This window comes from Raphanus sativus, chromosome 2 (genome assembly GCF_000801105.2).
Source record: "Raphanus sativus cultivar WK10039 chromosome 2, ASM80110v3, whole genome shotgun sequence".
In the NCBI taxonomy this organism is placed as follows: Eukaryota; Viridiplantae; Streptophyta; class Magnoliopsida; order Brassicales; family Brassicaceae; genus Raphanus; species Raphanus sativus.
The window spans coordinates 39,596,990-39,616,962 of record NC_079512.1 but is presented as its reverse complement, the minus strand read 5'-3'; the positions used below and the strand labels follow the sequence as shown (position 1 = coordinate 39,616,962).

Here is a 19,973-nt window from a genome sequence, read left to right as displayed (position 1 = left end):
AACAATATTTTTGGTCCAACATTCTTCCCTTTTATACTACAATTTAATTGGTTGTCAGAGTCTAAATGTTTGTAGATAATTCAGATAACCATTTTCATCTTTTAGGTAAGGCTAAGGTTTAGGTTTATGTTTAGGTTGCGTTTGCATATTTTCAATTAGTTTAGCAAAAAAAAAATATTTTGTCAATTAAATGCAAGATTAATTTATACATGTAACTGTTTATAAATGTATCAAAAAGTTTTAAAGATACATTTTTAATAGTTTTAAAGGTACATTTTTACAATTCTTAGGACATTATGCTTCACTTTTCGGTTTCTAAATAATAATAAATAGTAATAAAAAGGAAAGGTAAAATTCAATAAATATTCCAAGGACAAGGGTTGCGATGTTAGGTAAACAAGAAGTTGAAATCTTACAACACATGAAGGAAAAAAGTGAAAGGAAGCTCTAACTTTATTGAATATGTTAGCATAGTTTTGCTCATTCGCTTCCTCTGTCAAAATCCCGACATTTACTTGTTCAAGTTTCAAGTAATACGTACGTACGAATCAACAACCAGTCCATAATATACATTATACCTACATTCATCTCTTTTTTTTAATGAACCAACCAAAAACAAAAGTAAATTTTGAGCATAGGAAACATAAGATTCTGAGCCATAGTGAATCGTTTGTCCACGGATTTGGACAACATAAAATACATATCTCGTGAGTTTCATCTTTCTTCTCTGATATTTGTACCATATGATGATTACCTTTAGTCTAATACGACAATATGAAGACCAAAATCTCAATACATAGTATTCAACATCCGAAATAAGTCTTTGTTATATATAATATGATAAAAGGAAAAAATTATGATAAAAGGAAACAAACTGTGTCGTTTATAAAAGAAAACCTAAGTAACAACATAACTCGGCATGCATAGGGATCGATCTGATATATCCGATCATTTTATTTCTAAAATATATATGCTTAATGTAGAAGCTAACATATTGTTTATATGAATTAAATCTGTTTCATTACCTAAGTATAAATAATGTAATACCGTCATCTAGGTTTAATTCACACTGACTAATCTTAATGCTGTTTAGTGGATGATAACAAACTTTCTCCGTATCACTATAAATGGTATTTAAGGATTTCAATTTTGTTTTCAAAATAAGTGATGTTCTTTTGGTTTTAGATAAAATTTAATGTAGTTTGAAAATTGTGATCAATTATAAAATACTGTTTTTTTTTACTGGTTGAATTAATTTAATTTAATGTTATTTTATATAATCGAGATAAAATACATAAAATTTTGTGTTTTTAATCTTGGTGTAAAAAGTTTAAACACCTCTTAAAATAACGCAGAGGAAGTAAGTATATTTTTCTATAATATGCTTTATCGGCTGATCGTACGATTGGTCTAAAAAACTGCATTTAATTAGAGTGAACTGATCAGAACAATTTTCTTGAGAATGTATATGAAATTAATTTATCATATTGACTGCAACTAGCTACGTTCGAAATATTATATGGTCAAACAGAAACTGGTTTGTAGCTCCAATCGATAAGATCTTGCAAGAAAATAAAAGAGGAATTCGTCTGAGGAAAGTTTTGTATGTTTCTTAGTTTCCAAAAAAGAAAATTTGTATGTTTCTTGTTGTTTCATTCAGAAAACGTGAGACTGGATTTGGATTCATATATGAGATCGTGACCACTATTAAATGATATGAATACACAAATACCACATTGGATACCAGTTGAAACATTGGGTTGGTTATATAAGCAAATATTTCGTTGAACATTTCTCTTTCGATAAATAAAATAATTCAAACCCCATTTGATAGCTAACTATATATTTTTTTAAAAATATATATGGACTTCTTCTCGTTAAAAAAATCTCATATATACTATAAGACACTGATTTTGTTCTTTTTTATAAATAGAAGACATAACATCATGAACATTAGTTGACTGTAGACAAAAATCTAGACATTTTAATTGTTTTAGCTTAGTGGTAAAGGAGTTCTGGCTGGAGCTTCTACTTTGGTTTCGATTTCGTTGGCCACCGGAACTAACGTTAAATCGCAAGAATACGTGAGTTACCGTCGGACTCAGGAAGATTAGTTTTGGACCTAGAAAACCTTTGGATCACCTCCTGATTAATAAAAAAAATCTAGACATTTTTTGCTCTCAATAAGGTCATTAATTTTTTTTTACCAAGTATAAGGTCGTTAATTTAATTAGAATTAAATGTAAATTCACTAGGGCATCATATCTTGATTTAAACTGGTCTAAACAACAAGCTCAAACTTATATACATACCGATATGTTAGGCAACTTGTATATCGTCATAGATAATAAATATGTGTCTGATATGCATGTATGCATAAGAAATATGGAGATAAAGCATATAATAATGTGAATCACGAAATAGAACAAGGGTTTGGGACCTGCAGTCTGAAGGAGAGGAGGGGCCATAGCGACAGGTTCTGAAATCGCTGCTCACACACCTCATTTTCATTTTCATATTCGTTTGGTCCTACTTAATTTTTTTTTGTCAACGGTCCTACTTAGTTTATGATCTTTATTTTACATTTTTTTAATTTTGATATCATTATTGCCATAATTTCTCAATTAATTACTAATCATTAGAGCACACACATTCATCCCATTTATTTCTAGTGATGCATCTTAATATTAATTTATTTATTCTACAGAGTCGGCTGATTTATTTTAGCTTTCTAATATATGTAGACTTTGACTAAGCTAGAAACTTATAGCCAAAATCTGTATAGTTCAGCTCGGACTGCTCGGAAGTTTTTGTGTGTTCCGGTTGAGAACAGTGCCGTGCCTACACATTTGGCGGTCTAAGGCTAATTTTCAAAAACATGGTTTTTTCACAAATAAATAATAATAATATAAATAATTAAAATTGTAAATATACTAGATACGTCTATTAGAAATGAATCTATTAAGAAGAATCAAACTAAAATGAAAGAACAAAAATATATAAACAATCGAGCTCCGTATAAATATATGTATACACTCATGAATTACTATAGTGTTTTGAAAACATGGGGCCCTAAATTTTGATGAAAAATGTGGAGGCCTGAGGCTGTTGCCTTTCTTGTATAGTGGTAAGCACGGTTCTGGTTGAGGACAGTGCCGTGCCTACACATTTGGCGGCCTAAGGCTAATTTTCAAAAATATGGTTTTTTCACAAATAAATAATAATAATATAAATAATTAAAATTGTAAATACACTAGATACGTCTATTAGAAATGAATCTATTAAGAAGAATCAAACTAAAATGAAAGAACAAAAATATATAAACAATCGAGCTCCGTATAAATATATGTATACACTCATGAATTACTATAGTGTTTTGAAAACATGGAGCCCTAAATTTTGATGAAAAATGTGGAGGCCTGAGGCTGTTGCCTTTCTTGTATAGTGGTAAGCACGGCTCTGGTTGAGGAAAAGGTATGGTATCGAAGTTTAGCAAATTTTAATATATGTTCACGTCACGTGTTACACCTATAAAATTGAGCGATGCATCTTTTGATTTATTTATCCGGCAATTAATACAACACTGTTTTATAGTTTACCAAATAAATTGACCGTTCGGTTTTATTTTCTACTATTTTCATCTCATGTAGAGATTATGGACAGTATCTTTGTGGGGACATGATGTCGCTAATATTGAAAATCAAGAGGATACGAGATCGGATTTTCCCAATTTATATATTCCATTAAAATATGTATAGAATCTATTTATTTTCGTTGAATATTTTGTGTTGTTTAATTTGCATGTAAATTTATGAAAATCAAATGCGTTTGGTTTGTATTTTATTGTAAATTATGGAATGACGTACGCTACATTAAAAATTACACCATGTGATGACGCCACTAAGTAATTTTGAATGTCGCTTTCGATAAAAATATTATTTTAAAAGTAATTTTGAATGTCACTAAATACATAGGTTAATGCATTAATATTATTAAAACCCCAATTCTAATCCCATATATTGACTGTTGAGGTAATTCAAAAGTGCATACATATACGTATATATATGATATGTTCATATGAGAATATAATTTGTTTATTTTCATTGCATCAATATAACCTTTTTTTTGTTTTACTTACGGCATTGCACCAATGATTACTTTGTTTTAACCATCATGGACTTTGCAGCTGTCAGCAGATTCAAAGACTAAAGTTTTTGAATGCGCTCTTGTCACTTTTTGTATTTTGTTCTCTGCTGCCCTTTTCATCCCACTTCCTTGTTCCGAAGCTAATCATATCCTCATTTTTCAATGCATGTGATCTTTGTCAACAAACCTTGACTAGTAAATACTTCTGCACACTTATTATATTGTTGTAAAGTAAAAATAGTTATGATAGTATCAATTCAATCAAATGGTCAAAACGGAGAGTAACTCAACGCACTCGTAATGACTTCTTCTAACATATCTCAAAACGACGTGGGTTCTTTATATGCGTAAGCGTCGAAATTATTTGAATAGCTTACACTTCATCAGTCGATGATTGCATGTGGCAAACCAATAAAATTGTTTTTCCGTATTGCTTCAAGTTTGAATCTAACAATATATATAGCAGAGAAGTTTATATTATCTTATCAATTTATGGTCTTGCGATTGAAATCATTAGTCTATAATAATGACTCTCACAATATGCAAATAGTAACAGCATTGGACGTTAAAGTTATGCACATGGTCTATGTAAACTGCACTTAAGAGTTAAGATCAAGGACTACTCGACTAAAAATCCTTCTCCCACTTGACTTCATTCTTCTTATGATTTATCTAAATACTTAATTAATCCGAAACTTTTGACAAAGGAATGTTAATCATATGCAGTTCTGTAACAACTTTGTTATTGCCTTATTGGAACATCCCCCGTATGCCACTTCGACCATACAAATGATACAACCACGTTCTCTTTCACTTGTAAATACAATAAAAGGAAAAGGAAGAACGGAAGTAAAAAGGAATATAACCCGGACCTCGTAGTCCAGTGGTACACCCCAGGCTTCGGTCACTGAGGGGCAACCCGAGTTCGACTCGCAGGGAGGAGAGGCGTGTCCAGGGCCTTAAACGGTACAGACACAGGCTGGCGCCGGACCTAGGTGGGTGGGTCCCGAAGGGGTCAACCACCTGGTTAATCAAAAAAAAAAAAAAAAAAAAAAGGAATAAACTAAGGTCAAAAGAAGAAACATTTGACATATAAAAGGTCACAAAGCCCTAGAGAATGACAATATTGTTCTAGAATTATTGTTGTGTGGGGACACATTGACCTCTTTGCCCTTTTCTCCATGTTGGGTGCAAGCTGTTTTCCTTTCCCCCCATTATTTACCATTTCATTTTCAAACAAACCGATACGATACAAGTAACTCGACCATTTTCTTCAATAAAAGCATCGTTTTCAGTAACTACCTACTAATAAAAGATACAAAATTAGAAGCTGATGAAGAACAGATTCACACATATATTTGATTGGAAGGAGCTAAGGAGGGAGAGAATTATTCAATCGAGAAGAATGCTTGCATGTATATATAAAAACATAAAGAAAATTACAAATAACGTAACTTCACTTCTATTCGTATTATTTTTTATTTCAGAAAAAGATAATTTATGGCAAGTCATTATATGGTTCACGAGATGCGTATGGTACAATGATATTGATGGCTTACCTTAAAGAGCAGAAGACCAATGGAAGAGACAAAAAAAAAGACAGAAACACACATTCTCCACAACAATTTAATTATTTTTAAAATTTATATAGAAGACAATTACCACAGACTTTTTTGGTCTCCCATTTTGAAAATCTCCCGCTTTGCACATACATAAAATGACACATGAATTCTCGCCTTTCATTAAGTTTAGTATCGTCATCGATACGTAATCTATATGGGTGTACCGTGTATCTTTTGCTCAAAACAATATTTAAACGTCTACGTATCATAGCATAACATAAACGATAGGAGTTGATATGTTTTTGATGACGAGTGGCTGAGCATTAAGAAACGACATACACTAATTAAAGATTTTTCTCTCTTTTTGACAATGAAATTAATTTTAAAAAAAAAAGAGAAAGGAGAAAATCCGTGCCACACGTGAATAAAGTAGAGAATTAATACTCGTTTTTATTGAAAAAGTTCAAAGATAAAATAAAAATAAAATTGGAAATGAAAAAGTGAAAAGTAGTAGAGAAGATTTCACTACATAGAGCTTGACGAAACTTGATAAACATAAATAAATAAAAATTGAGTGATACAAATGAAGTATCATAATATGTATAAGCAATTCGTTTTATCTTTTTTTTTTTGTTTGGGCAAGCAATTCGTTGTGTCATATATAAGAATTTACCTTAACATGGTTAATATGTTTGGGTTAGTTGATACGCGCGCCTCGTGCACGTAGAGCAGATTTCAATTTGAGAAGACATTTTAGCAAGAAAATCTAAAGCAATTATTGTGTTGCGTTTTCTTTTCTTGTCATCTGATGTTATATTTACATTCCAAAGAAAACATACAATTATTGTGTAGCTTTTCTCAAATTTTGTTATCTCTTCTCAATTTTGAAATTATTATTATTTCATGTACGAAAGCGATAATATTTAAAGACTCACCCAAAAAAGCAATACCTGGCTCTTCTCACCAAGTCAAAGCCTAAAACCGATAAATCCTTCGTTTTCAATCATAAACACAACAATCGCATTCCATGATAAACATTCATATTTAAGATTTTGACATCTCGTTTATATAACTTGTATTATGCACCTTCTGGACTAAAAACTGTACTGAAATAAATGGCTGAGTTTAAAGAATTATTTGTTCCTAATTAACTTAAAACACATTTAATATTAATAACACCGGAGATTGAGGCACAAAGATTGCAAAAGCCTCAAAATTTACGCAAAATACTAGTATTATTTCTATACTCTGCATCACATCCCATGCAGTCAAATGTCATGAATACCCTTCACACATGACAGAGCAAAGTAAGGGTATTCCCGACATTTCGTACATGCAACGTTCCACTTAATACAAAGATTGTTCTAAAATTTTAAGGACTTGTAATAATAATACTAAACGCAAAAACCCGTAAGAACAGAACACGAGCTCCGAATCACGGAGTGGCTACGATTGCCCATGGAAGATGCAAAACTGGTTTCTCCTTCTGCGTCTCTTGATCCACTCTCATCTTCTTCAACGGAGGCTGCGAAGAAGATGGTGGATCGCACGAACTCGCTGACCACCACGAATCATTCGAGCTTTCGTCGCTATTGAAAGGGTTTGAATCGATCACGCAGCTCGGTGAATCGCCGCCACTCTTGCGTTTCCGGGAAGATTGGGTTTCGATCTGTAAACCGATGCGGTTCAATGGTAATTGGAGGATGAGTTCGTAGCAAGGTTTCACCTTTTCCTGTGAATGCACGAAAGCTGTTCGTTAAAATGCCTAAGTGAAACAGAGCAAACAGAGTTTCTACTAGTTGAATGGTTATTAAGAAGCTGACCTTTGTTATGTTAAGGACACCGAGGAGTTTGGTTTGGTATGAGAGAGGGTCAAAGGGCTCAACTTGCTCTATAATTCGCATCATGGTAGCTGCGGCAACAACTGATGGGAGGTAGCCGACAAATCTTGAATCTGACAAAAGCACGAGAATGTGAGATAACTCAGATTTCAGAAGCTGATAAAACGAAATGGGGTTTGTAGTTTTGTCGTTTTACGAACCGGAGATTACAGAGAGGATGAGACGGTGGCAGCTGTTGAGGAAATCCCAGTGAGCATTGTTCTTAAGCCCCAGTCTTCTGATGACGTGGTCTAGAAACGAAAGTGGAGTAATGAGATGCATCTTCCATTGGAGAGTAGACAGAATCAGCAGCTCCATTCTTTGTATGGTTTTTGCCTCAAACACATACTTTGTCTCCTCCACCTACAAAACAAAAAAAAAACAGAGAAACTGAGAAGACGAGGACAAAAGAGCGAAACTTTAAGGGAGATGATGGCAAGTGTCATCATTTACTTGAAAGTCTAGAAGAAGAGGGACATGGGTTTCTTCGACTTTGGCAGCTAGAGAGAGGCAAGCAACAGAAACGAGCTGAAGCATCCAGGGTTTGTCTCTCTGTAAGCTGTAGCTACAGATGAACTTGTCGAGATAAGTTATGGCTAAGACAGCTGCCAAAGTAGAGAACCCATAACGAGAGTTAACTCTCAGAATCCAACCCACGGCTTCTTTTCGATCCGTGGCGAGATAAACATCATTGACACAGCTGAGTCCTTGTTCTTCTTCTTTGGTGAAGAGTGTGACCAGATCTTCATCTTCCCAGAACAAATCTTGCTGCAGAAGAACCAATGGAGAAGTAGAACCAGAAGAAGAAGAAGAAGAAAAGGAAGAGTTTTCTTCAACTTCATCTTCTTCGTCTTCCCATTTCTCTTCTTCGCAGTAGAGAGCATCAAGAAGAATCTGTTCTTCTCTACTTTCTTCCTCCTTTGGTATCGCCATTGTTAGGATAGACTCAAGAATGAGGAAGAAAGATCTTCTCTTTATCTTCTGTATCGTTTGGTTTTTCTCTTTTAGTTGTTGGTGGTGGCTCAGGGCATTACACAGAAGAAGATAAGGTGATAGGGAGAAAATATATCGGAGAGAGGCTCATCTTCCTGTCCCCCGTCTATCACCACTCTACGGAGGCGTGCAGGGTTTAGCTGTAGCAAGCTACGAAAGAGAGGCTAGAGAGAGATAGAGAGAAGAAAAGCTGGAGAAGTGGGAAGGAGAGTGAGAAGAAGGGAGATTGATTTATGAGTGAGGAGAACGCGAGTTGGTTTTCACGTTTGTCTTTTCCACTCGCGCAATTTTATTATTTGTTTATTTTCTGAGCATTAAATGTGTCGTTTCTTTTTCTATTCTCGTTATTTTTTGATAATTTATTTTTCTGTTTTTTCCACTTTACCTACTTTTACTCAGTGGAGTAGAGATCGAGAAACCAAAGTGCAGTAGAATCTGTCGGGTAATTAACCAAATTCTAAAAACCCTTTTTGCCGATTGTCAACAACGTATGTAGATAGACATTGACCAATTCAATTAGTATTACTAGTGCGATGATTAGCTGCTGGGAACAAGAGGGAGTTTAAGGTAATTATTTGGCAAGATAATTAGAGAAAGATGGCTTAATATAAAAAGATCCAAACTTCTAAAATGAGTTTCATTGACCAATCGCAACAATTATGCTACAATTTGCAAAGGCCAACAACGGCAAAGAGGGGAGATAGAAGAAATACAAAAAAAATTCGTCAACAAATTTTAGGAATAGCAAAATACTAGTATCATCTATACATGATAACCACTTTTCATCAATTCTCAACGCCGGAGTTTTAGTATGGAGGTGGCGGGTATTGTCCTGGATAGGGACCTAGAAAACAAGAAAAATATTAGAGGTCTTGACACTAAAAATGTTACAAGAAACACACTCACATTCACATGTATATTACAGCATCTAAACACAAATATCCATGTACCTTGTGGGTAATATGGTGATGGTTGAGGAGGATACGGAGGAGGAGGGTAAGTTGAGGATGGTGGAGGAGGAGGGTAAGCTGAAGGACCGAGAGGGTAAGCGGAGGTTGAGGGAGGAGGAGGGTAACCATATGGCTGAGGAGGATAGGCTGAAGCTGGTGGGTATGCTGATTGCGGCTGAGAGTATTGTACTTGTGGGTAAAGAGATGGTCCAGAGTATGGTGGTGACGAATATGGAGATGGAGAAGGCGGTGCTGAGTAGTGAGGTACTTGAGGAGCAAACGGTGGTGCTGATGGCGCAGACACGTGATGTTGGCTCTGCACACAAGAAAATACATTGTATATTTTTTAGCCTTTGTTTGTCAATAAACGAACCTGTCAATACTTGTTTATATTGTGTCTTGACTTTACCTTTGCACCAGCATAATGCAGTATGAGTCTTACTTCTCCCGCATATCTGCCAGACAGAAAGATGATGCATATTCAGAAGATTATAATTCAAATAACTAATTTTTTTTTACAAGGAGCAATCGCTGAGGACAAGCTATCAAAATCTTTGCATATTGTTGTAACTGACATTTCGAGAATATAAGACATCACATAGCCACCATGGTTTAAAAAAAAAAAAAAAAACTCTCTGATTCTAATTGACGACACTACAATGTTTAAAATGGAACTCCATTACTAGGTAACCTAAATGCTAATGTGCTCATTGTAGAAACATGATTAGTGGAAGATGCTCTTATCTTTCCACATTAAATTAGGAAAGAAAAGAAATAGTGGATTGAAAAGGATGTGCATTTGTATGAAAAGAATAACCACTCTTATCAGGGAACATAACCATGCTCAGGTTAACAACATTATACATAAATGGCAGAAAAAAAACTAAACATTTCACTTAAGTGGAAAGCATAGTGCACAAGAATGCAGCAACACGAGTTACATGTCCAATCACTATATGCTGCAAACAAAACCCACATCAAAAAAAAAAAGGAAAACAGACAGACAGAGCAACGTGCACCATGCAAAAAAAACTAGTGAAAGCAATGTGTTTTTTACCTGCCAGTTTTAGTTTGAAGAGTCCATGTACAATCGTCGTATCCCTGAGAAAGAACCTTCTGCAACTGAATCCTAAATCACAACAAACAATAAAAAAGAAAGACTCAATCCCAAATCCGGAATTCAAAGCATAAAAAGAAGAATGAGTGGTAGAAAGTGGACGTACGTAGCATTGCCAATGAAGTCATCAGTGGAGAGAGTGTTGCTATTCCAGACAGCAACCTTAAGATCCTTAATGCCTTCAAACAACGTGAACATAAACTTCTCTTGAAACACTGCGCTTTTCCCACCATCTGTGTAAACAAAAAACAACAAATCATAGATGAGCGAAAGCGAACAAATCTTAATGAAATAATATGAATGAACCGAACCTGTGCAGGTTCTGGTTTGGTGCCTAGCGCCGCTGTACTCGAGGACAACGTATGGATCTTGCCTCGAAAACCATTCCGTGTCTTTCAATTTCTGGCACCCAACCACTGTTAAGTAATCAACATAAGAACAACATTTAACCTTTCTGAAAATCGAATCCAACGGAATAAATATTAACAAAACTAGGGGATGAAAAGGCACGAACCAGTGACCTCGAGAAGCTGGCCTTGAATTCCCATTGTCATCATCGACATCGGTCTGATTGAAGAGAAACAAGAGATTTGAGATAAAAAGTAACGGATATGAATCTAGAGGAGGAGAAGGTCCCGTGTGTTCAATTATATAAAATTCAAATCTTTGAATATTCCCAGAAATTGCTTTCAAGAGAGTAAGACGCGTAGCGTAAGCCGCTGACCTTTTTATTTGACTTTTCATTTTATAAAACAAAAATAATACTCCCACGGCTTCAGATTTACGCGCCTTTTAAATATCCTTTCCTCTAATCTTAGTATTATAAATTTATAATATTATTATTACATAAAGTATATCATATACTTGTTGTTACTTTAATCAACTCAGCTTTCTTTTAAAAAAATCCAGTCATCATAGAAATGAGGACAATAGATACTATACAAAGTTAATCTACAGACTCAAAAATGTTTGTGCCCAAAAAATATATATTCATTTACAAAGGTAGTGATATGTTTTTCTTCCAAGTCATGGCATACCTTTGGAACAGTTCAACCATCAACCTCATCATCCTTCACAAAGAAATAGAAATTTGAAACAAAAAGGGATAAATAATCAAAGTAACTGAGTCTCCCATCTCTAAAGGTTATAGTAAAATAGCTAAACATAGATAGTAACAATGAAGAGGTTGACCAAAAAAAAAAGATAGTAACAATGAAGAGAAATCAGGTACCTCTCCTTCTCCTTTGAGGAAAACCAAGCCCTACATTCCCAGTGTTTCCTACTGCTTGTATCGGTTCAACCAAACCTTTTGCATTCTTCCCCAGCGTCTCACCCTGCATTTCCATTTTCCACATTAATCAAATAACTATGGTGACAACAACCACATTACATCAAAAAAGTGAATTAGATTCCTTCAGTTATACCTCCTTCCAGCCCATGTTTCCCATAATTCTCCTTGCATAACTTCCAGACCCAAATGAAAACTCCAATGCTTCTTCTGCTGTGGCATCCTCTTCATATGCCGTATCATGCTCGTCGGCGTTTAGGCCCACCATTGTCCCCTTTTGACCTGGTCCAACACCATATCCACCATGCAGATTTCTTCTCTCCGCGGCTCTATCTCTGTATGAAGAGCTTCTCTCCTGATAAAAACAACACGAGTATGAATCAAGATACTAGTTGCTTCTTACTAGGTTTCTAATAACACTAAGCTCTTCACATCCTTCACAAATATTCTAAGACACAAATTTAAGAAATCCAGCCATGAGAATAAGGATTTGGAGTACCTCTTCAATCATGTCGACTTCATGTTGTTCCTTCGCCTTGAGTCTCCGCACAGTTTTTGGTTTCACCTTCTTAGCTTTGCGTTTTGCAACAGGATCTTGCCATGTAGTTGAAACATCAGGGAATCCCCATTCTTTTGTTGGGTTGGACGCGTCATATACTGATAAGGTTGCAAGGTACTTTGGACTAGGATTTTGCAGTTTATAGACTTGACCTGGAACACAATATTCAAGAATCAAAATCCATAAGAAAGCGCATTGAGTTACCATCTCTGGTGGGTTGAACAGGAAAAATTGTTAAAACCTGTCCTAACTCGCACCAGGTGAAGGCATGCTTCACAAATTGGTGCAGTTTTGAAAAGTGTGCCACCAGAAGCCACAGATGGATGAAGATTGGCAGACCGTCTAACCAGCCTCCCTACTAGCCTAGCTACCTGTTCTTTGTCATCTTCTCTGGATTCACAAACAAGTTTCCAATCCCACAAGTCAACAGACGGGATCTCAGGCAGGTTCTTGTCAGGGGATTGAGTGACTTGACCATATTGTGCTAGCCACATTTCTTCCTCCCTTGAAGAAACATCTACAAGGGAAAATACGAGCATCAGAGCTATATATATATATATATGCGCTGAAGACAAAATATGATCAAAGATTCCCTTAGACAATAATACTACAGGCTAGTTAATCATTTCATGACTTAAAAATCAGCTTAGTATAAACAATGAAGGATACGCATTTTTGTAGCTTTCAATCATAACCAACAAAACTGATTTATGGTGCAGAGACAAGAACATAATTAAAATAGAAAAACCTTGATCAAAGTTGTCTTGCTGTGGATCAAAATCATCTTCAGGGATCCATTCTCCCTCCTCAAGTTCTTCAGCATCATCGTCTCCTGAGAAACAAACACAAGTTGTAGCTCATCTCCATAAATTCGAAACTGTAAGAGTCAGATTCATTCCTAAAAATTCGCTATGTAAAAAGCTAATAAACATTATCACAGGGCAAATACCATTAGCTGACAACATCTGATTATCCTCCGCAGAATAGCTAGGCCGTCGATTGTTTCCAGCCAAATAAAGCTCTATTAGTGTATCTTCCACCCTGAGCCAAAGGAAAAAAAAAGGTTTCACAAACCATACCATATGATGAAAAAAATTACTTTCCATGACAATGAAATATGAAAAACTTTACCATAAGGAAGGTCGTTGAAGATGTTCAAGTTCCTGGTCATTTGAGCACCCTGTTGTTGGCTCTTTCGAGCAGATAACGTGCCTATCAGTTATCTCGACTATATACATTATGCAAAACTTCTTAATCTAAAGTAAATTTACCTAAAGGAGGAGTTTCTGTCTCTGTTTCTCCAGGATCACTCACCAAAACTTCAGCCTGAGCAGGAGAATCTTTTCTGCCGGAGTCCTCTTCATAATCCAAGGGAACATATTCACCGTTTTCATGCTTGTAGTAAAGACCATCCTTGCTGCAATAGTACCAACCAGCAACCGGGTCATGATAAAACCCGCTACTGCAAATTCGAAAACAGTGTTAGCCTCCAAGCAAAAGGGATACACTTTATCAACAATCATTCAGCAAGTACAAGGAGAGAGTTATTTATCTCATGGAACTAAGTATCAATACTAAAGTAAAGTTATTTACTATCAAATCTAAATCAGAGTTAGGTTTTGGCGATCTGCAAAAAGAGTTTATAGATTTGGGAAGAGACGTAGCCTGTGATGGATGTAGAGCTGTGTATCGTTGTCCCAGACGTAGGAGTCGTCTTCCTTGGGTTCTTCCGATTCTTCTTTATCGTCGGGCATGAGTGATTGATTGATTGATTGATTGATTTTGCAGTAAGATTTTGCTGAAATTAAAACTTTGCGAGCCTGGAGAGACGATGAATTCGTACCGGATATAAATTCTCAAATCAAAGGATTACAATCCTTAACCGGATGGTTTCGGTTTAGGCCCAGGAAGGTTAATCTTTAGCTAATCAAGGGAAAACCCAAACGTTTTGGGCTTTATGTTACATGGGTTTGTTCCTTTTTCTTTTCAACACATGGGTTTGTTACAGTCCTCAAGGATTTATTAATTTTAGTCTACAATGTGACAGGAAATGCTATTTATCAAATTATTGATTCTCGAAAAATAGTACACTAAAGACGACTTGACTAGAAGAAAATGACGAATGCCATGACGTGATTTTTTCAACTCCCTTTCCAGAAGTTCATATTGCAGATTTTTTCAATTAGATAAGATAAGATAATTTTATATTTATTTTTTATATACAAAAATTGATCTTGCAGAAATAATTGATAACTTAATAAGCCTAAACAAAAACTAATAAAAGCCGTTTCTCAATTTTTGATTTATATTAATTTTTTAACAATGGCGTCAAAGTCAATATTATAGTCAATGGCCCTAATAAAAAGATCATGTTTTCATAGCAGCCAAGCGTTAGCTGCCAAAGCTTTACTTCTTTCCTTGCAAACCCAAATAAAATTATTTATATTAATACAACATTCATTGTCTCTTTGATCCACAATCATTCAATCTCAAAACTTCAAGAAAATTAAGAAAAAAACAAGAACTGAGAAGTTTCTACTTGGTTCCGCAATAACCGGTTCTTGTTTTCTCATCAGCCAAAATCATGGGAACTTCTGATGAAGCCACCTCTAAGCTCCACATCTTCTTCTTCCCTTACATGGCTCATGGCCACATGATACCAACTCTAGACATGGCCAAGCTCTTCGCCACCAAAGGAGCAAAGTCCACCATCCTCACAACTCCTCTCAACTCCAAACTCTTCGAGAAACCCATCAAATCATTCAACCAGGAGAATCCGGAACTCGAAGACATCAAAATCCAGATCCTCAACTTCCCTTGCACAGAGCTAGGCTTACCCGAAGGATGCGAGAACACCGACTTCATCTTCTCTAACCATGACCTAACCAAAGGTAACTTGAATATGAAGTTTTTACTAGCAATGGAATATTTCAAAGACCAGTTAGAGGAGCTTCTTGAGACAGTGAAACCAGACTGTTTCGTCGCCAATATGTTCTTCCCATGGGCGACTAAAGTCGCTGAGAAGTTTAATGTGCCGAGACTTGTCTTCCACGGAACAGGCTACTTCTCTCTATGTGCTTCTCATTGCTTAAGACTCCACAAGCCTTACAAGAACGTGGCTTCGAGCTCTGAGCCCTTTGTGATCCCTGAACTTCCGGGAGACGTTGTCATTACAGAGGAACAGGTTATAGAGAAAGAAGAAGAGTCTGTGATGGGGAAGTTTATGAAGGAAATAAGAGATTCAGAGAGAGATAGCTTTGGTGTGTTGATGAACAGCTTCTACGATCTTGAACCTGCTTATGCCGATTTTTTCAAGAGCCATGTGGCGAAAAGAGCTTGGGACATCGGTCCACTTTCTTTAGGGAACAGAGAGTTCAAGGAGAAAGCAGAGAGGGGGAAAAAGGCTAGCATAGATGAGCATGAATGTTTGAAATGGCTTGACTCCAAGAGATGTGAATCTGTTATTTACTTGTCCTTTGGAACCATGTCTAGCTTCGACGACGAACAGCTGATTGAGATTGCAGCTGGGCTGGAGTTGTCAGGACATGATTTTGTATGGGTGGTTAACAGAAGTAGTAGCCAAGGTACGTACCATATACTCCCCATGTTCATTAAAATGCTGTTTTATAACTCTAATACAAATTATACTTGCTTTAAGCTTAGTATTAATAGCAAAAAAAAACTGATCTTATTAATAATTTTGTTTATTTCAAATACTATTAGTATAATTAATAAGAATATAAATATATATTAATCATTTCTTTAATGGTTTGAAAAATGTCAAATTGATATTTTTTAAGAAATGAAGGGAATAATATCTTTGTAGCTATTATTTGCAACAAAGTGACTAAACAATTTAAACCTCTGTGGTGTGGTGTTAACAGGGGAGAAGGTAGAGTGGTTACCAGAGGGGTTCGAAGAGAGGACAAAAGGACAAGGACTGATAATATGTGGATGGGCGCCTCAAGTGCTTATACTAGACCACCAAGCCATTGGAGGGTTTTTGACTCATTGTGGATGGAACTCGCTTCTAGAAGGTGCAGCATCAGGCCTGCCAATGGTGACATGGCCCATTGGAGCCGAGCAGTTCTACAACGAGAAGTTGGTGACACAAGTGTTGAAGACAGGAGTGAGTGTTGGAGTAGAGAAGATGGTGAAAGGTTCTGGAGATTTCATTAGTAGAGAGAAAGTGGAGATTGCGGTAAGGGAAGTTATGGTTGGAGAAGAGAGGAGGAAACGGGCAAAGCAGTTAGCTGTAATGGCTAAGGATGCGGTAAGAGAAGGTGGATCATCAGATGTTGAGGTTAAAAGGTTGATGGATGAGCTCAAGTTGGTCAGGTTACAAAAAGAACAAGAAACAAGAACTTGATATTTTTCTATCCACAATCAAAACGATTTACTATGTTGTTATCTTTGGTCTCCACTCCACCCACGTGCTATGAACTTATTTGCTTACCTTTCTCTAATGTAAAGACCCAATGCTTCAAGAAAATTATACTAAACAATCACTAGGTTTAATGATCAGGACGCCAGGCGATTAGTCAAATTGTATTAATCACTAATAAGACTATTCTCTCTTACTAAAGTGTAGCATTTATAAAAACATTCAAACAAACAGAAACGTATGTTGGATAAGATTTTGGTCTCGCCGAGAAAAGTAAAATTAGAGTTTGGCTCCAAAAGACCTTTGAAAACTGGTCCTACATTCCGACAACTGTAACAAGTTGACAGAGGAATATCAAAAAATCCAAAAGAAGCGACGTAGTTGCATACGTCAGAAGTCATTACCCAAGGTGATCCCACCAACCTTACGTGTGGACAGTGGAGTTTACACGTTTTATAATTACAAATAGCACCATGCAAAGTCTCCCAGGTCATCAGTAATGGTTTCAAATTCAAAGAGTTTCTCATAAACTTCTCTTTTACTTAGAGACTTTCAACAAAAATGGTTGGAACTCTCTACCACATCATGTTTAATTTAATATTGTTTAGTGAGTCTATTTAAGAAACTGATGAATAATGATGCCTCTTACAACCATTAGACTTTCAGAATCTTTAATTTCTCTAATACGTTTTCTCAACGCAAATCTCTTTTTCTTTTCTCCAACCAAAGCCAAAATAAACATGAGTAGGAATCCTGAGCGTAAGCTCCATGTTATGTTCTTCCCCTACATGGCTTATGGTCACATGATACCAACTCTAGACATGGCTAAGCTTTTCTCTAGCAGAGGAGCCAAATCAACGATCATCACCACACCTATCAACTCCAAGATCTTCCAGAAACCCATCGACGTTTTCAAGAACCTGAACCCTAGTCTTGAAATCGACATGCATATATTCGATTTCCCTTGCGTGGATCTCGGGTTACCAGAAGGATGCGAGAACGTAGATTTCTTCACCTCGAACAACACTTCCGGTAGAGAGAACATAGCCTTCAAATTCTTATCCTCGACAAGGTTTTTCAAAGACCAGCTTGAGAAGCTCCTCGAGACAACAAGACCGGACTGTCTTATAGCCGACATGTTCTTCCCATGGTCTACTGAAATTGCTGAGAAGTGTCACGTGCCAAGACTTGTGTTTCACGGTACTGGCTACTTCCCTTTGTGCGCTGCTTATTGCATGAAAGTGCATAAACCAGAGAACAGAGTAGCTTCTAGTTGTGAGCCTTTTGTAATCCCTGATCTCCCCGGTGACATAGTGATAACTCGAGAACAGGTCGTAGACAGCGAATCCGAGATGGGAAAGTTTCTTTTCGATGTTAGAGAATCAGAAACAAAGAGCTCAGGTGTTATTGTGAACAGCTTCTACGAGCTTGAACCTGATTACGCAGATTTTTACAAGAGATTTGTAGCTAAGAGAGCGTGGCAAGTCGGCCCGCTCTCTGTTACAAACAGAGGATTCGAGGAGAAGGCTGAGAGAGGAAAGAAATCGAGCATTGATGAATCAGAATGCCTCGAATGGCTTGACTCCAAGAAACAAGATTCAGTCATTTACATCTCATTTGGGACCGTTGTTTGCTTCAAGAACAAGCAACTGATTGAGATCGCTGCAGGGTTAGAATCTTCAGGCGCAAGCTTCATATGGGTTGTGAGGAAAAGCACAGGTGACGACAAAGAAGAATGGTTACCGGAAGGGTTTGAAGAGAGGGTCAAAGGGAGAGGGATGATAATAAGAGGATGGGCTCCACAGGTGTTGATACTTGAGCACCAAGCAACCGGTGGGTTTGTGACACATTGTGGCTGGAACTCTCTTCTTGAAGGAGTGACTGCAGGGCTACCGATGGTAACATGGCCTATTGGAGCGGAGCAATTCTACAACGAGAAACTGGTTACACAAGTGCTGGGAACAGGAGTGAGCGTTGGAGCCACAAAACATGTGAGAAATATGGGAGATGAAATCATTAGCAGAGAGAAAGTTGAGAAGGCTGTGAGAGAGGTGTTGGCTTGGGGAGAGGCAGAGGAAAGGAGGATGCGGATAAAGAAACTGGCAGAGATGGCTAAAGCAGCAGTGGAAGAAGGAGGGTCTTCTTTTACCGATCTAAACAACTTCATACACGAGTTCAGTTCGTGATCACTCCTATATAGATGAGTTCTGGTCATAAGAATAAAACCTAACGTAGTATACAAGGAAAATCCACGCATTGTCAGTAAGTAATGGTGTTAGGTTATTGTATCAACGATTTTGAATCCGCTTGGTTGATTTCGGTTCAGGTTGACCTAATAATGTGGGATTTATAAAATATTTTCCATTTTCCATATGAATCTGGATTTGTATCTAAAAGCTTCTTTTTTAATTATATCTCCAAGAACTTTTAAGATTTGGTATTTTCTAGAGACATTTTTTCGGTGTAATATTTTCTAAAGACTTGAGCTCAAGCGACAATAAATAGACTCATAACTGATCGGTTCTATATGTTACATGTTCTAGTTGGTTCTGTATTATATTTGTCAAAAAATCACATTCATTAACAAATCTCATGAAAAATACAGTTTAAGATGAGTGCTTCTTGACAAAAAATAAAAGAAAAAGACAGCAAGAGTGGTGTGATGTTGTCTTGTGACATGCTTGTGTGTTATTTGACTTTTATTTGTAGGTAATAGCCAAATGTTCAGTAACCATATGCATATACGTGTTGTATCCAATTAAAATCCACGACACCCTATAATTTAATTAACATATAGACCTTTAATGACATAGACCTTTAATGGTTTTCTATGGATTGTGTTAACAAAATTTGCAGCACGATCTCATATTATATATTATATTTAGACTTTATAGGTTCATAAAAAGAAATATTAGACTTTATTAGTCAACTAACTACACTCTTAGTGGCATCGAAATTTAATAAAATTCTATATTTTGAAATTTATTTATTAAGTTAAAGTTAGAATTTGGTTCCGTAGGCCTTGAAAAACTGGTTCTAGACCAAAACAAGTGACATCTGCAAAGATGTCAGATCTACTACACTAGAGAGTTTT

The 19,973-nt window shown here is 36.3% G+C and overlaps 5 protein-coding genes across 8 annotated transcripts; 2 read left to right on the top strand and 3 right to left on the bottom strand.

Moving 5' to 3' along the window:
- Positions 1-6,855: 6,855 nt before the first annotated feature.
- On the bottom strand, positions 6,856-8,835 carry LOC130508373 (cyclin-D3-1-like). The gene is made up of 4 exons (XM_057003850.1): positions 8,042-8,835; positions 7,750-7,951; positions 7,532-7,662; positions 6,856-7,440 (listed from the first exon to the last, which is right to left on the bottom strand). The coding sequence occupies exons 1-4, from the start codon at positions 8,519-8,521 to the stop codon at positions 7,144-7,146; spliced, it is 1,110 nt and encodes a 369-aa protein (XP_056859830.1). The 5' UTR covers positions 8,522-8,835; the 3' UTR covers positions 6,856-7,143.
- Positions 8,836-9,168: 333 nt separating this feature from the next.
- On the bottom strand, positions 9,169-11,982 carry LOC108842333 (protein SRC2 homolog). The gene is made up of 9 exons (XM_018615209.2): positions 11,880-11,982; positions 11,686-11,718; positions 11,163-11,215; positions 10,960-11,064; positions 10,755-10,881; positions 10,589-10,660; positions 9,941-9,986; positions 9,532-9,847; positions 9,169-9,425 (listed from the first exon to the last, which is right to left on the bottom strand). Exons 2-9 carry the CDS (start codon positions 11,715-11,717, stop codon positions 9,388-9,390), a joined length of 789 nt encoding a protein of 262 aa, XP_018470711.2. The 5' UTR covers position 11,718; positions 11,880-11,982; the 3' UTR covers positions 9,169-9,387.
- LOC108842331 (uncharacterized) lies at positions 10,982-14,325 on the bottom strand. 4 transcript variants are annotated; one of them, XM_057003847.1, is made up of 11 exons: positions 14,161-14,325; positions 13,767-13,957; positions 13,627-13,687; positions 13,445-13,536; positions 13,244-13,327; positions 12,737-13,012; positions 12,436-12,647; positions 12,073-12,288; positions 11,880-11,982; positions 11,163-11,215; positions 10,982-11,064 (listed from the first exon to the last, which is right to left on the bottom strand). In XM_057003847.1, the coding sequence occupies exons 1-10, from the start codon at positions 14,247-14,249 to the stop codon at positions 11,202-11,204; spliced, it is 1,338 nt and encodes a 445-aa protein (XP_056859827.1). In that variant the 5' UTR covers positions 14,250-14,325; the 3' UTR covers positions 10,982-11,064; positions 11,163-11,201. The 4 variants fall into 4 exon arrangements, with proteins under 4 accessions (XP_056859827.1, XP_056859826.1, XP_056859829.1 ...); XM_057003846.1 differs by having other exon boundaries at positions 12,073-12,291; positions 14,161-14,324; XM_057003849.1 differs by lacking the exons at positions 10,982-11,064; positions 11,163-11,215 and adding an exon at positions 11,494-11,718.
- Positions 14,326-14,925: 600 nt separating this feature from the next.
- LOC108843256 (UDP-glycosyltransferase 73B1) lies at positions 14,926-17,019 on the top strand. The gene is made up of 2 exons (XM_018616403.2): positions 14,926-16,079; positions 16,380-17,019. The coding sequence occupies exons 1-2, from the start codon at positions 15,080-15,082 to the stop codon at positions 16,862-16,864; spliced, it is 1,485 nt and encodes a 494-aa protein (XP_018471905.2). The 5' UTR covers positions 14,926-15,079; the 3' UTR covers positions 16,865-17,019.
- Positions 17,020-17,381: 362 nt separating this feature from the next.
- On the top strand, positions 17,382-19,312 carry LOC108841775 (UDP-glycosyltransferase 73B3). The gene has a single exon (XM_018614538.2). It carries the CDS (start codon positions 17,515-17,517, stop codon positions 19,063-19,065), a length of 1,551 nt encoding a protein of 516 aa, XP_018470040.2. The 5' UTR covers positions 17,382-17,514; the 3' UTR covers positions 19,066-19,312.
- Positions 19,313-19,973: the final 661 nt, after the last annotated feature.

Coding starts and splice junctions, on each gene's coding strand:
- LOC108843256 (XM_018616403.2), top strand. CDS start 15,080: ATGGGAACTTCTGATGAAGCCACCTCTAAGCTCCACATCTTCTTCTTC. Junction 16,080..16,379: donor TAACAGAAGTAGTAGCCAAG/GTACGTACCATA, acceptor TGGTGTTAACAG/GGGAGAAGGTAGAGTGGTTA.
- LOC130508373 (XM_057003850.1), bottom strand. CDS start 8,521: ATGGCGATACCAAAGGAGGAAGAAAGTAGAGAAGAACAGATTCTTCTT. Junction 7,952..8,041: donor CTCTTCTTCTAGACTTTCAA/GTAAATGATGAC, acceptor TTTGTTTTGTAG/GTGGAGGAGACAAAGTATGT. Junction 7,663..7,749: donor CATCCTCTCTGTAATCTCCG/GTTCGTAAAACG, acceptor TGCTTTTGTCAG/ATTCAAGATTTGTCGGCTAC.
- LOC108842331 (XM_057003846.1), bottom strand. CDS start 14,249: ATGCCCGACGATAAAGAAGAATCGGAAGAACCCAAGGAAGACGACTCC. Junction 13,958..14,160: donor CAGCTCTACATCCATCACAG/GCTACGTCTCTT, acceptor TCGAATTTGCAG/TAGCGGGTTTTATCATGACC. Junction 13,688..13,766: donor GACAGAAACTCCTCCTTTAG/GTAAATTTACTT, acceptor TCTGCTCGAAAG/AGCCAACAACAGGGTGCTCA.
- LOC108841775 (XM_018614538.2), top strand. CDS start 17,515: ATGATGCCTCTTACAACCATTAGACTTTCAGAATCTTTAATTTCTCTA.
- LOC108842333 (XM_018615209.2), bottom strand. CDS start 11,717: ATGATGAGGTTGATGGTTGAACTGTTCCAAAG. Junction 10,882..10,959: donor CCAAACCAGAACCTGCACAG/GTTCGGTTCATT, acceptor TTGTTTACACAG/ATGGTGGGAAAAGCGCAGTG. Junction 9,426..9,531: donor ATCACCATATTACCCACAAG/GTACATGGATAT, acceptor CTTGTTTTCTAG/GTCCCTATCCAGGACAATAC.